At 36.8% G+C, this 13673-nt stretch overlaps 1 protein-coding gene across 3 annotated transcripts in view; it reads left to right on the top strand.

Annotated features, from left to right (window-relative positions):
- Window positions 1-12647, top strand: part of DHX29 (DExH-box helicase 29) — a 34908-nt gene extending 22261 nt beyond the window's left edge. For all 3 annotated transcript variants that reach the window (XM_024199112.3, XM_024199110.3, XM_029910943.1), the window contains 9 exons: window positions 1075-1203; window positions 2186-2261; window positions 3110-3334; window positions 5196-5332; window positions 6021-6114; window positions 7136-7438; window positions 9427-9558; window positions 10927-11023; window positions 11874-12647. In XM_024199112.3, coding sequence (XP_024054880.2) covers window positions 1075-1203; window positions 2186-2261; window positions 3110-3334; window positions 5196-5332; window positions 6021-6114; window positions 7136-7438; window positions 9427-9558; window positions 10927-11023; window positions 11874-11929 — 1249 coding nt within the window. In that variant the 3' untranslated portion in view covers window positions 11930-12647. The remainder of the gene's footprint in view (window positions 1-1074; window positions 1204-2185; window positions 2262-3109; window positions 3335-5195; window positions 5333-6020; window positions 6115-7135; window positions 7439-9426; window positions 9559-10926; window positions 11024-11873) is intronic.
- Window positions 12648-13673: the final 1026 nt, after the last annotated feature.

The raw sequence follows: 13673 nt of genomic DNA, 5'->3' as shown, positions 1-13673 counted from the left end.
TTCTCACCGTGAGTTCGGTTCAGAGAGTCCAACTGAGCCAGACTCCTGATAGAGACTTGTACACTCTTCAGGGATTAATGCACCTCTCCAAATATTACAGTAACACTCAAACAGCTTTTCAAAATGCTAGGGTTTATTAGTCAACTGGAACACAGCATAAGGATGTCCTTAGGGTAGCACATCGAGAAACGAAGGTTAAAGCATAGTCTGTTCTGATCAGCCCAGAGCCCCAGTCAAGATGTAGTGAAACTCCGTTTTCAGGCTCTCTCTCTGTCTGACCTCCTTAATCGGTTTCTAGGGGAGAGAGCTCCCAAGCTTCTGCCAGAGCTCACACTTATCCCCTTACCTCATACCTCTCAATGTTTTTTTCTGGAACTGAGAACTTTTCTTAGTTTCCCTGCTGAGGGGCAGGGAAATTGGTGAGTCATTGGCGCTTGCATTATGTCTTTGGCCCCCTCATTTACCTAAGATAGTTTCAACCAGTTCCTTAAGGATTCTTTCCACCAAGACAGGGAGGTGACACCCACCTATGTATCTTAGTCTGTCCTGAGAGCAAATTTAGTCCCTTTTCATCTCCACTTGGTAACAATGCATCAAATAGGGGAAACTGAGGCACACACAGAATTCATAAAAATATTACAAAAATTCCCACTTTGTCACAGTTATGAACAAGGAGGGGAATTATTTAGAAGTGATGGAATGCACAACTAGAAGTAATGGGATAATATTTTAGGTAGATGACCTTTTCCATAACGTCCTGACACTGAGATGCTGGCTTTGGTCTACTTCAAATGTACAAAGTACTAGAAAATGTATGGTAAAAAAACAATTCAGCATTGGCAGGAAGATGGACTTGATGAACTAATACAATAGGTCTCTTTCACCTCTATCGTCTACATTTGATTAATGAAGTAATCAATCATGTGTAAGGCTTACAAAATAGGGCTTTCAAAACTAAGTTTTATAACTTTTTATGATGAGTGATTTTATTTTTAAAAATCAACTTTAAATTAAATGAAAATTTGAATCTGACAGTAGTCCTTATCTACACATTCTGTGCAAATGCTTTTTCAGGTACCATGAAAGCAGCCAAATGAGTTCTTTGGAAGAGACCTTTGTCAGTAAAGCAAGTGCTTTGCAGCGTCAAGGGAGAGCTGGACGTGTCAGGGATGGATTCTGCTTCCGAATGTACACAAGAGACAGGTACAGTAGCTTTAATGAGCAAGATTTTGTAAGTCAGGCAACTGTTACTGTATTAATTGCAAAAGCCTGTGTTAAAATGCAGTGTAGTGGTTGCAAATTAAACTGAAGTGAGGAAATACAAAAGTTCGGGATCTCATAAAAGTACTTACATGATGTGTGTAATATGGATGACTTTGTGCTGTGTAATCCTTAACTTTTGCAGTTCCTGGCTTTTTTTCAAATTGAATTTATAGCCTTAATGTTTCTTTAACAGAGGTGACTCAAATTTTTAATTTCCTGTTTAATAATGCTTCCGTTATGATTCTTTTCCCCACAATTTTTTTTAAAACTGTAGAATTCTGTTTTAAACATCACCATAAATTTGCCCCAGTGTCAGATATAAACAAACCCTAGCTCTGGAATCTTGAAGTTTAGCTCCTTACCTTCCAAATCCATAGATTTAAAGTGGGCTGTCTATGGATGCGGGGCAGGGGAACTAACTATGATGTTATACTGCTCCATAGTATGGAGAGCAACAACATAACTAAAAACCTAGAATTCCTTTTTTATTTATTTATGTATGTATGTATGTATGTATATAAAAAAAAACCTTTACTTTGAGGGCTTAGCCACATGGTAAAGTTTGAAGTTCCACTTATTTGAGTTAAGCATGAGCAAAAACATATTAGAAATTATTTCAAAATAGTGTCCCATTGTCCATCACTATCCTTCTCTCTCTCTCACTCACTCACACACACACACACACACACACACACACACACACACCTGTGATGTATGCACATGCTTAGCTCACAAATGGGAAATATATTCTACTCACTGTTTACTTTAAAACCCATGCATGTACCCCCAAAAAGAATGTCTATCTGAAAAACAAGCATATGAAAACGGAGGATTGTAATTTAAGATGAGTTGTAACCTTAAGTCAAGTCTTGTTACACTGAAATTTGTAATACTGCGTGTCTTTATTATTGTGGTATTGCAGGTTTGAAAGTTTCATGGAATATTCCGTTCCAGAAATACTGCGTGTGCCTTTAGAAGAGTTATGCCTTCATATTATGGTACAGTCTTGTTTCTTGAATTTCTCTTACCTTTGTTCCTTTAGAATCAGCCAGAAAGGTGTGTGTCCTGCTCTAGTGCCGCTATTTGGGTTGTGTGGGTCTGTGGAGACATCTGTTTCCTCTCTTAGTGGAAAATCCACTATATGTATTCACTTTAAAAAATCCAGAGTATGTTGCTGGGGGGAGGGAGGGGTGTAACTCATCTATTAGAATATAATACTATCTAATCTTCAGAATGGAATCATTCGCATTTCTTCCCAATATCAATCTGAAGGAAATGTTTTATGAAGAAAGGTCCCTGTTAAAGGGCCAAATCCCAGTCCCTGTCCATATTACAAATATATGGAATGTGCATGAGGGACCTAAGCAGAGGGATGGAATCCTTCTTTCCCAACCCAGGAATGTGGGGTGCAAGGCATGTGCATATCTTCTACATATAAATTTGGGCTAATAGATTCATGGAGTTCCAGACTACCGACCATGCCAATGCATCGCCACCTCTGTAGCTCTGCCATAAAGGCCAGATTGAAGCCATGTGTGATAGGTGCAGAATCCCTTGTTCACTTTCTCTACACTCTGGCCCTCCCTCTACAGTGGAGCCATCTTAATGTCACTGTGTGGGCCTGCTGCAGTCCTGCATCAAGGAAGACTTGGCACATATGAGGAATGTGAATGAGTGGGGTGTGAGAAGAGGAGGATGGTTGGCCTCAGAATGACTGAATAGGCAACATGCCTTCTAGATGTCTTTGCAGCCCATCGTTTTAAAAATATCTATTTTTGTCATTATCTTTTTGGTTAACATTTGCCAGATAGACAATTCAATCTAAACCTATCCATTTAATCCACAGAAGTGCAATCTTGGTTCTCCTGAGGATTTCCTCTCCAGAGCATTAGACCCTCCACAGCCTCAAGTAATCAGCAATGCAATGAACCTGCTACGGAAAATTGGGGCTTGTGAATTAAGTGAGCCCAAACTGACTCCATTGGGCCAGCACCTTGCAGCATTACCTGTCAACGTAAAGATTGGCAAAATGCTTATATTTGGTGCCATATTTGGTTGCTTGGATCCTGTGGTAAGTTGACAGGTATTGCTGTTTTTATCATAATCATCTAGATGAAAACTATGCTAAAAACCTTGATACAGTGAATTTTTATGGGTGAATTTCTATGAAATTTGCTTTCTTACAAAAACTCTTGGAATAAAATATAGAGCACAACACATTGTGTTTTTAAAAAAAAAAAAAAAAAAAAAACCACTTAAATGCAATTTTTGGTTAGTGCTCTTGTTTCTATGCTTATTTTTAAGAAAGCGGACTGGTATTTTTATTTATCGATACTCTCCCTCACCCCCTGTCCCCGCTCACACAAAAGAAAGTGGCCAGACTCAGTGCTCTAGTCACTCTTCCAGTTCTGTCTACTAGTGAGCCTATGAAGTGCAGTGTTAACATAAACTATCTTCTTCAGTTTTAAAGAGACAATGACAATTGAAGTCACATCTGTCTGAAACTTTGACCGACTGTTGTTACAAGCAGTACTTAAAATGGTTATTTTTCAGTTTGTTTTACTTTGAACATTTGGCAGCACTTGTGGGTACTCATTTTCAGTCTCTCCTGTTTTTGTTATTGTTTCACAGAGCAGTAGGGGCGAGAAAATACAGTACTTCCAAAATCTGAAACACCTTATGATTTTTGTTGCATTCAGGTGCCGATGTGGGACCTGAAACTGCTTTTTAAGTTGACAGACTTCAGATTAGTGTCCTTTTTAAATTATTTAAAAACAAACAGTTCATGGCAGTGTCAATATGCAGCGCACATTCTTCCCTTCAAAAGCAAACCCATTTTCACCATATCCAACTACTCAGTGCTGGAAACTGTCCCTTCTTCCCCAGCAAATATAGCAATAGCTCAAATGCAATTTAGATCCTTTGCACCATATACAACTTAATCTGATTCCCCTGTGTAAAACAGAATCCCACTAGTTGCCAAAAAAAATAGTTAGCAAAAGCCAACAAATGGTTGTGTATAGGTTTTGTGTTTAGGGAAAGTTTTATATAATAAAATACTCAGGGTGCAAACAAATATTCAATACTTGTTGCACTATAAAAGCCTGTGGTTCCCATATTAAAGATCCAAGAGTGAATCTAGCTAACTTTGCAATCCATTTATCAAAATGCCTCTCATCACTACTGAAATATTACTTCAATAATTTTCAAGCACCATCACTCAGATATCATTGTACTTGATATAGAAACAGTGTGAGAGGAACATCACTATTACAGAATTCTACTAAATCAAGGAACTACCGTGAAGTGCAGATCTGAGACCAGGATTTGCACTTTATTCTACTACTACACCTGATCGGGTCTTGTTACGACTCAATCCAACCTTAAAATTATCATTATACAATAGACTCTCTTTACACTTTTCACGTAATCCTAGTTGACTGTACATAGTAAGAGGAAGTGTGAGCCCTTGGTTGAAAAAAGGAAGTAGGAGGTCAGATTCTATGGTTCTAGTCCCATTTGTACCACTGAGTTGGTTTGATTTGGGGCAGGTCACTTATTCTCTGTGTACTTCATTTTACCTACCTATGAAAAGGTATAAAAATACTTACCTGCTTCACACAAGTGTTGAGATTTAATAAACTAATGGTGGGAAAGTACTTTTTAAAGTATTTCAAGTTGCTATGTAAGTACAATGTCTTCAGTGAATCTTACACTGTAATATACTATATAAAATGCAATCACTCTGTCATTGTGACTTAATGTGAAGCAAGACAAGGAATATGGTAAGTCTTGTTGAAACAGGAAATCTAGATTTATTTATTTTATTTATTTATTTAAGTGTGGTAAAAGCCTGAAGCCTACTATTTTAAATTTTATTTATATTATGTTGTTTATACTTTAACTTCTTAATATCTTGCTATTGATTACAGGCAACCTTAGCTGCTGTAATGACAGAAAAATCCCCTTTTACTACACCAATTGGTAGAAAAGATGAAGCAGATCTTGCAAAATCTTCCCTGGCATTGGCAAACTCAGATCATCTGACAATTTACAGTGCATATCTAGGGTAAATAATCTTTTCTAAAATATTAAAACTTAAAGCAAATAGAACCTTTTGATTGACTGTCAGTAATGGTGTATCCTTTAAATATTGCTATTAAATACATGATCCTAAATGGTTTTGTAAATTTCCTTTTAGAATAGCAGAAATATGTGATAAGTACTATGCTACTTGAGGATTAATAAATGGCCCAATTGGTTAGTCACTTGGCCTTCTAACACCACTTATGGCAAGCAATGCAGAAGCATACTGCTTGTGGTGCCCTAATGCTTCAGGTATTTCTGTAGCTGTTTTGTAGTGAGCTACACTTTAAAACAAACATACACACAAAACCCAACAACTACCAATTAAGGTTACATTCTTCATGACTTTCAACCAGGAACATTGCTATTCTATCTCCAACTGTCAGAACATACAATCATCTGTCAGTTTATAGAAGAAACACCTTTGTTTATTCATGGGCATGTAATTTTACATGCTGTGAAATGCTTGTCCTCTCCTGATCTCTGGTAGACATACATTATTGATCCAGATGATACCAGTTAGTGTTTTATCATTAAGTCAGTGGAGGATCCTTTGTAAGAGTCATTATCACTTTTTTTTTTAATGTATTTGAACTTGGATTCCTCATCTCTTTGTAGATAGCCATCAGTGTTACTTTTGTAATTGTAGTAAACCAAGACTTTTTGTCTAGGTGGAAAAAGGCTCGTCAAGAAGGAGGGTATCGCACTGAAATGGCTTACTGCAGAAGGAATTTTCTTAACAGAACCTCACTGTTAACTCTGGAGGTATATCAAGATACAAGCCATGTGATTCTGCCCAGGAAGGATGACTGTTAATTTCCCTCAGAAAATTCAGCATATAACTTTAAAGCAGTGATATACAGTACTCATGTTAGTATACAGACAAGATAACAAATATGGGCAAATAGAATGTTGAGAATGGGTGAATAGCTTAGATTCTTATTCAGACTGGCTAAATCTATTCTTTACACGTTTTGAGGTGCAAGTCCCATTGATATACGTGTTTGCATAGAGTTGCTCTGACGAAGTTCATACTACAGCACTTTATACAAAATAAAACTTGTAAGGTAAAATATTACTTAACAAGGGTAAATAAAATAATACCTGGTTATCCTGTATCATTCCTTCTATTTACTAAGTACTTGTATTTCACTGTCAAGCTTGGAAGATGATAGGTATTAGAATAGATTACTTAAGAGGGGTTGTGGAATCCCCATCATTGGTGGCTTTTAAAAACAGGTTAGACCAACACCTATCTGGGGTAGTCTAGGTATACGTGGTCCTGCTTCAGCATGTGGGGCTGGACTAGATAACTTCTCAAGGTCCCTTCCAGGCTGAATTTCTATGATTCTGTGATGGCAAATCCTGACTTTTCTAAATGCATTTTTGCCTCCAAAATGAAGGCTCCAATAGTCTTTTCCAGGACTAATCCCCAGGAAATAGGAGAAGGGTGCTTAACATAAATGTGTGCATTTTTTGGTGTCAATTTGTCTTCTAAATATCTGGGAGACAGAGACATACTTGCATTACTTTCAGCCCCACATTCTCAGTGCCTGAATCCTAAAAGCCTGATTTTTGTTTTGGTTACTCATCCAAACAACCAAGATTCCAAGGCCTCTGCAGATATGACTGATTTTTTTCTAGATAAGTCTGAGTCTCTTCACTGTTAGTTGGGAATATTGGGGAGAAGTCTGAGTGTGCTGGTGGCTTGATAGTGTCCCTTTTAATAATCAGTATTTTACTATTAAGTTATTAATGTACCTGTTTTGATCAAAACTAATTTCAGGATGTGAAACAAGAACTAATAAAGGTGGTCAGGGCAGCAGGATTTGCAGCACCTACAACTCATCATAGGTGGGAAGGAAACGGAACCACACAATCCCTTTCTCTTCAAGAAATAGCCCTTCTTAAAGCTGTGCTGACTGCCGGACTATATGACAACTTGGGGAAGATAATGTATACGAAGTCTGTAGATATCACAGAGAAATTGGCATGCATGGTGGAAACTGCTCAAGGTAAAGCACAAGTGCATCCCTCCTCAGTAAACAGAGATTTGCAGATATATGGATGGCTGCTCTACCAAGAGAAGGTAAGGATCTTGTATTTATATCACTATCTGATTAATTAGAGGCAATTATGTGACAATCTTGAAAGCAGTTGCACATTGGCGTAAACCCCATTAGACCAAGATTTATCAATTTGCAAACACCTGACATGCCTGTGGTGCTATATAAATGGAACATAATGTGAAATATACTTGGATGTGCAGTTCATCTTCAGAACCATCAATGCCTTGTCCCTGAAATCTGTGTGGTTTAAAAAAAAAAAATGCACCAGGTCCTAAATAAGGCACACACAAATGTGGCTAGAAATGAAGGCCAATAAATCTAATATTGACTAAACTGACAAGCTTACAAATGAAAGTACCCTACTCTTTATCAGTCAACTTTTCACAAAGGGTTAATGTATTGTGTATAGTACTGTTTTTGGGGGTTTTTTTTAAATAAAGTTGATCACTTTTCTGTTTGGTGACTTAGTTAGAAAGAAGTGTCAAAAATATGTAGTCCAAGTAACAGTCGTACTTTGACCTGTACTATGCTATCTCTCCCTACTCACCTCTACGTCCTTAAAACACGCTGCATGCCCTCTCTCGGGCCTGAAGAGATACTAACTAGCTTAACTTAAAACATATTCACAAAAATTGTGAAATCCAAGACACGGTGAACTTCAAAACTGAACTGCATTTTGTCGCTCACCTTTTCCCACCTACTTCCACATCCTTATCTGTGTGTTGTCTCTTTAGACTGTCAACTCTTTGGTGAAGATGTATGTTTTATCTCAGTGTAAAAAAATATACAGCAATTCTTTTCAAGTGTTTGTTGTCGTACCAGTGGACATTTTATTGTAAGGGAGTACTAAGCTACCTATTGATATTTAATGCTGTACATATACAGGGCTCTTACCAAACAGAGCAGACAACATTCCCTGCCCAAGGAGCTTGCAGTATAAAGCAAGATGTAGGACAACAGCTAAAGTTAGAAAGGGAATTGACACACTGCTGAGAACAAGTTAGGAATAGTTACTGAAAGTAATAGATTTCAAGAAAAGTGGGAAAACTGCTTTGTTAATAAGAAATGTAAGATTTGCCAAGCCTAAAAATCACTGATGAAGAGAAGAGACAAAAGGAGCAAATCTCAGGGAGGGAGAAGGGGGGGGGGGCCCAGGCATGTCAGTGGGAGTGGGATTATCAAGGGAAGAAACCTTGTTCAGTAAATGTTGTTGAATAAATTTTATGCAAACAAAATACTGTTTATCAGTGTTAATACATTTCAGACCTATTAATGTATGTATAATCCCCTCAGTTGCTCAGAGATTAAAACAATCTACATTATGACTGCTTTTATAAAAGTATTCTAAAAGAAACTTTATTTTTGATGTATATTATGAGAATTTCAGTATTAAAAACCCTCATTGCATTAATTCTAATAGGGTTTTTTTGCATTGAAAATGTTCACTGTATCAGGAAACAATTTCTGGCAAGCAATATTGATCCTGGCTTGACTGAAAAAAACAGTAGTGTAGTGCATATAGACAGCATGCATCTCTAAGTATATATGCATTAAACTAATTTTCTGACTGTACCTGCTTAAATTTTCACATTGCAATAAATGTTATTTCCCTTTCAAACACTGCACATTCAGCTGTATATTCATAGCCTTTGTACAATCTGCTGTAGGCTACCATTATCTTTTGTTTATAATCTTAACCACATAATTGTGGTCTTCCTATTCATCCAGTGCTCTTTAAAATTCACCTCTAAAGGATCACGAAAGGAAAATTTCTCCCAGTGGCATAAGCCTTTTTCCCTTTCTTAAAGACTAAGATTTTTACATATCACACAAAGTATAGGGCAGATAATTGGGCATAGCCTACATTCTTTCACTGTTTACTAACATGAGTAGCATATGTAATGATGTCTCAGAGGGGAAAAAATTGACGACTTGCTTCATGAAAGTAGCATTCCAGTTCAGTGTTGTAGTTTCTAAATGCTTTTGTTTGTGTGTGTTTTATATGCAGATAAGATATGCCAAGGTGTACTTGAGAGAGACTACTTTAATTTCCCCCTTTCCAGTTTTACTTTTTGGTGGAGACATAGAAGTTCAGCATCGTGAACGCCTCCTGTCTGTTGATGGCTGGATACATTTTCAGGTACACGTATATTCTGGTTATTTCTTGTGCCTTTAAATGGCTGTGCATTTTGTACCTGAAACACATTGAAGTGTGACTTTAAGATAGTTAAGCAAAATAATGGGAATTTTGTTAAATGTGTAATAAGGTCATGTGCTTCCAAGAGATAGCAAGAGTAATTTAATAGTATGCTATTTTTAAAAAAGAATGTTTGCCCTTGTTCATGAAGAAAGATTGAGGTATTATAAGAATAGATACTATTGGAAACACACATTTACCCGATTTGGCGGAAGAGGAAATACTTGCTTTAAGTGTCATAACTGAAAATGTATTTAATTGGAACATTTTGAATTCATAGGTCCCAATCCTGTAAACATGTAGGCACCTGCTTAACTTTAAACCCCTGAGTAATCTAATTGATTTACATCTCAGATGAGTTTCGTCTTGCGAGTGAAAGCTGTGAGAAACATCTAAGACTTAAAGCAAACACTCTCGCGCTCTCTCTTTCTAAACAGAAGAAATTCTAAACGCATTTTCTGAATGCATTTAATCTGAGGCTGAAAATGAAAACTGGCCACCCTGCTCTTTTTCTTGGTAAATGCTACCAAATAACAGAAGAAATATGGGAGTTGCCCACCTGCTGTCAAATTGGTTACATTTTTTCTTCTAGCTCTGTTCATTTTATACTTCATGCTACCCCCTAGGGAGAGTGTATGTTGCTAATTTTATGTAAGCATTCCCTGAAACTCAGAATGAGATACAAATATTGTTACAAGGAAACACCAGTTAATGACTGAATGCACTTGTTACTCAACACACACAGAATTTTTAAGATCAGCCTTTCTTTGGGGGAGGGACAGGTAACACAGCTTTCTGGCTGTGTGACTGAAATGAGAGACAACCATATGTTCTTTATTAGCCAATTCAATTTGAGATCCACATTTTTCCTGGGCAAATCAACATAAGTTTTTTAAAGGCTGCAGGTGATAGTTTAAGTACAGGGGGTATCAAATATCTACCGTGTCTATTATGTCTGTAACTTTTTTTTTCTCACTCCCCCTGCCCACTCTGTATATTTATACTGTTGGTCTATAATCTACAGGCAGTAGATTAAATTAAATATTAAATCCCTGGTCAGCACTTCGAGTTACTTTAGGCCTTGCTCCTAATGAAGTCAGTGGGACTGCTCACGTGCTTAATTTACATACATGCTTAGTCCTACTGACCTCATTAGGAATACACAAAAGTTAAGCACGTGCATAACTATTTGCAGGATTGGGTCCTTGGCCTCTTGTATGATGGGTAAACTTTAATCTTGGGTTTCCTCAATATGAAACTGCTTTGAGAAAAATGCAAATATATTAATCTTCTCTTATCTTCTTTCTACAGGCTCCTGTAAAGATTGCAGTAATTTTCAAACAACTGAGGGTTCTCATTGAGTCTGTTTTAAAGAAAAAACTTGAAAATCCTAAAATGTCACTTGAAGGTAATTGTATTGCTGTACTATCAACATAAAAAAGTGTGATAAATATACATTGTATATGTACAGTGTGTGTATAGTTCTTTAAACAAATATACTAATACACTTCATCGTTGCTCAAGAGACCACATTGTAGCCATGGTGTGCCTAATTCAACTCTCATGAGAAACAAACCCAAAAGGTCATTACTGAACCTAGGTCTCCTTCATGGCTTCACCCCAAAAATCTGGGGCTATATGTGATTGTCTCTTTAAAAATGTCTCTGACATAGACTGACTTCTCTACAATCATAACGTTAATGGTAGCAGTAATAGTGGTTAGTTTCCATTTGTCAGGGTGTTCTCATGGGCATGGATGAATTCTAACATACTCCCTACCCCCACAGCTTGGCCACAGCTGTAAGACAATGTGCTATGTACTGATACTTATAGGTAAATAGTGTGGGAGGGATTACATGACAACCCCAAAAATAAGGGATAAATGGGCATACTCCATGCTTCTAAAACTTGAGAGAATTGTCAAGAAATAAAATCCTAACTGGAGTGAAACATGTTAAAATGTATCTGTGAAAGTCCTCTTCTCTTCTTTTTTTTTCTTCAGTTCCCTTAGGAAACACTACTGAAATGGCTGCAGCCAATTTATTAGTAAACAATATGCAGTATAACAGTCCTTAGTGTGTATAAGGATAATTTCTTATCTGCATATGGGGGGGGGGGGCGCGGATGAAATGCACTCTGCCTCACTATTGAGTCTGACACAGCCTAGCTAATTAAAGCTTTCCTTGTTAAATTGCCTATCTCTCCCATTTTGTTAAATTTAGGTTTTTTTCCACTAACTTCTGTTTTTTCCTCCCTAGATGACAAGATTTTACACATCATCAAAGAACTGATAAAAACAGAGAATGCCAGCTGAAACTGGAGTTCAGTAACAAACTACAAAGCTTAAAGCTTCAATAGTGGCAGGAAAACAATTATGCTTAAAAAAGACTTCAGCTAACGTATTTCAACATTTAAAATGTGGTTGATACCAGCCATAACTTGGAAATGCTGCATGAACTTGACAGAAGTAATTTTGTAGGTCATTTTTAATTATGAGCATAAATGTATTATGTTTACAATAAATTTTGGTGCCATTTGTTTGAATGTATAAATGATGGTAGTAATTCAGATCTTTTCAACATAAAAATGAACATGACCAATTCATATTTGCTTTGTTTCAGTTTAAGGTATTTATTAGTAGTGTACTAGAAATTCAAGATTAGGTTCTGAATCTGTATGGAATAGCTTTTAACTGCTATACAAAATAGCTTGTTCTGTTTAGATATGTAAAAACTGAGAACAAAACAGATTTTTGTGCATTTGCCAAAACATTACTTCACTGCTTTGTACCTTAAGCTGTAGATTTTATTCTGTAGCAGATTTAAGCATTACATTTTAAGAATATTGTCACTTTTCTATATGGCTCACTATGATGAGATGAAAACATGGGAACACAAACTGCAGATCAGTAGTCTTTAGCTTGGGAATTTCACTGGGATTTTGAAATTCTAACATTGTTGGGCCTGAACACCATATTTACAGACAGAGGACTAAGGCTGAAGTTTTCTTCATTTAATAAATATTGATTCCTATTTCTAGGGGGTTAATAGTATTTCTTTCCACCTGAGAAAGACAGGGCGCAAGGAGGAAAACCCAACGTGCTCTTGAAAGATCACACTATACAAAACAGACCAGAATATGTTGAGCCATCTAACAGACATTCTTTGATACACCTCTACCCCGATATAATGCTGTCCTCGGGAGCCAAAAAATCTTACCGAACTATCGAACTTGCTTTGATCCACTGGAGTGCACAGCCCCACCCCCCGGAGCACTGCTTTACCGGGTTCATGTTATATCGGGCCGTGTTCTATCGGGTAGAGGTGTAGTAACAGTACAAATTTACAAAGCCACGCTAGAAGAAGAAAAAATGCAGCTATTAAAGACCACTAAAAAAGGCAAAATCATCAGTCAAGTGTGATTTAGTAAGAATTCTATAAAAGGAGCCAAATTCTCCTCCCAGCTACGCTTCCCTAGGTTGTGGAAAGGTTATTGGTGTTCTGAGCTCCTAGGGAAGCTGGCTAGTGCTGTTTTTTTCCCCCTTTCACCACTGTAAAGTGTACTAAGTTGCCTTTTATAAAAATCAATGGCTTATTCAATGTCCCACAATGAAAATATCACTTCTAACCCTTTAATTTGGAGCCAGAATCATTTTTTTGTTTTCTAGGTGTATTCATACTTTTACTGTCAGAGAGGTTTTTCAAGCCTATATGCAGATCACTTTTTATTTAAAGGTGATGTCATGCACAAAAAAATTAAATGTACAACCCCACTGATAAAAGTTCAAGACCATAAACCATTCAGCTTAATAGTTCCTATTGGTTACTTTGGTGTGTCTTACCTTTTACATCTTGTTTTTCCTGTTGAAATGCAAATAAGAAATTGATTTAAGTAGTCTGATTACAGAAAACATGTCTTCTCCCACACCTGTCTATAATGTGGCATGTTAAATGTAAATCAGTCTGATTTTTAAATGACTAAACTCTAGTGAATGTCTTGGCTAAACAAAAAAACATCAAAATAAGAATGATTTCTGAAGAATAAAAGTTTGCCGTTTA

The sequence above is a fragment of the Terrapene carolina genome, unplaced genomic scaffold (assembly GCF_002925995.2).
Source record: "Terrapene carolina triunguis isolate 2854851 unplaced genomic scaffold, T_m_triunguis-2.0 Scaffold69, whole genome shotgun sequence".
Lineage (NCBI taxonomy): Eukaryota > Metazoa > Chordata > Testudines > Emydidae > Terrapene > Terrapene triunguis.
This window is presented reverse-complemented; position numbering and strand designations above follow the sequence as displayed.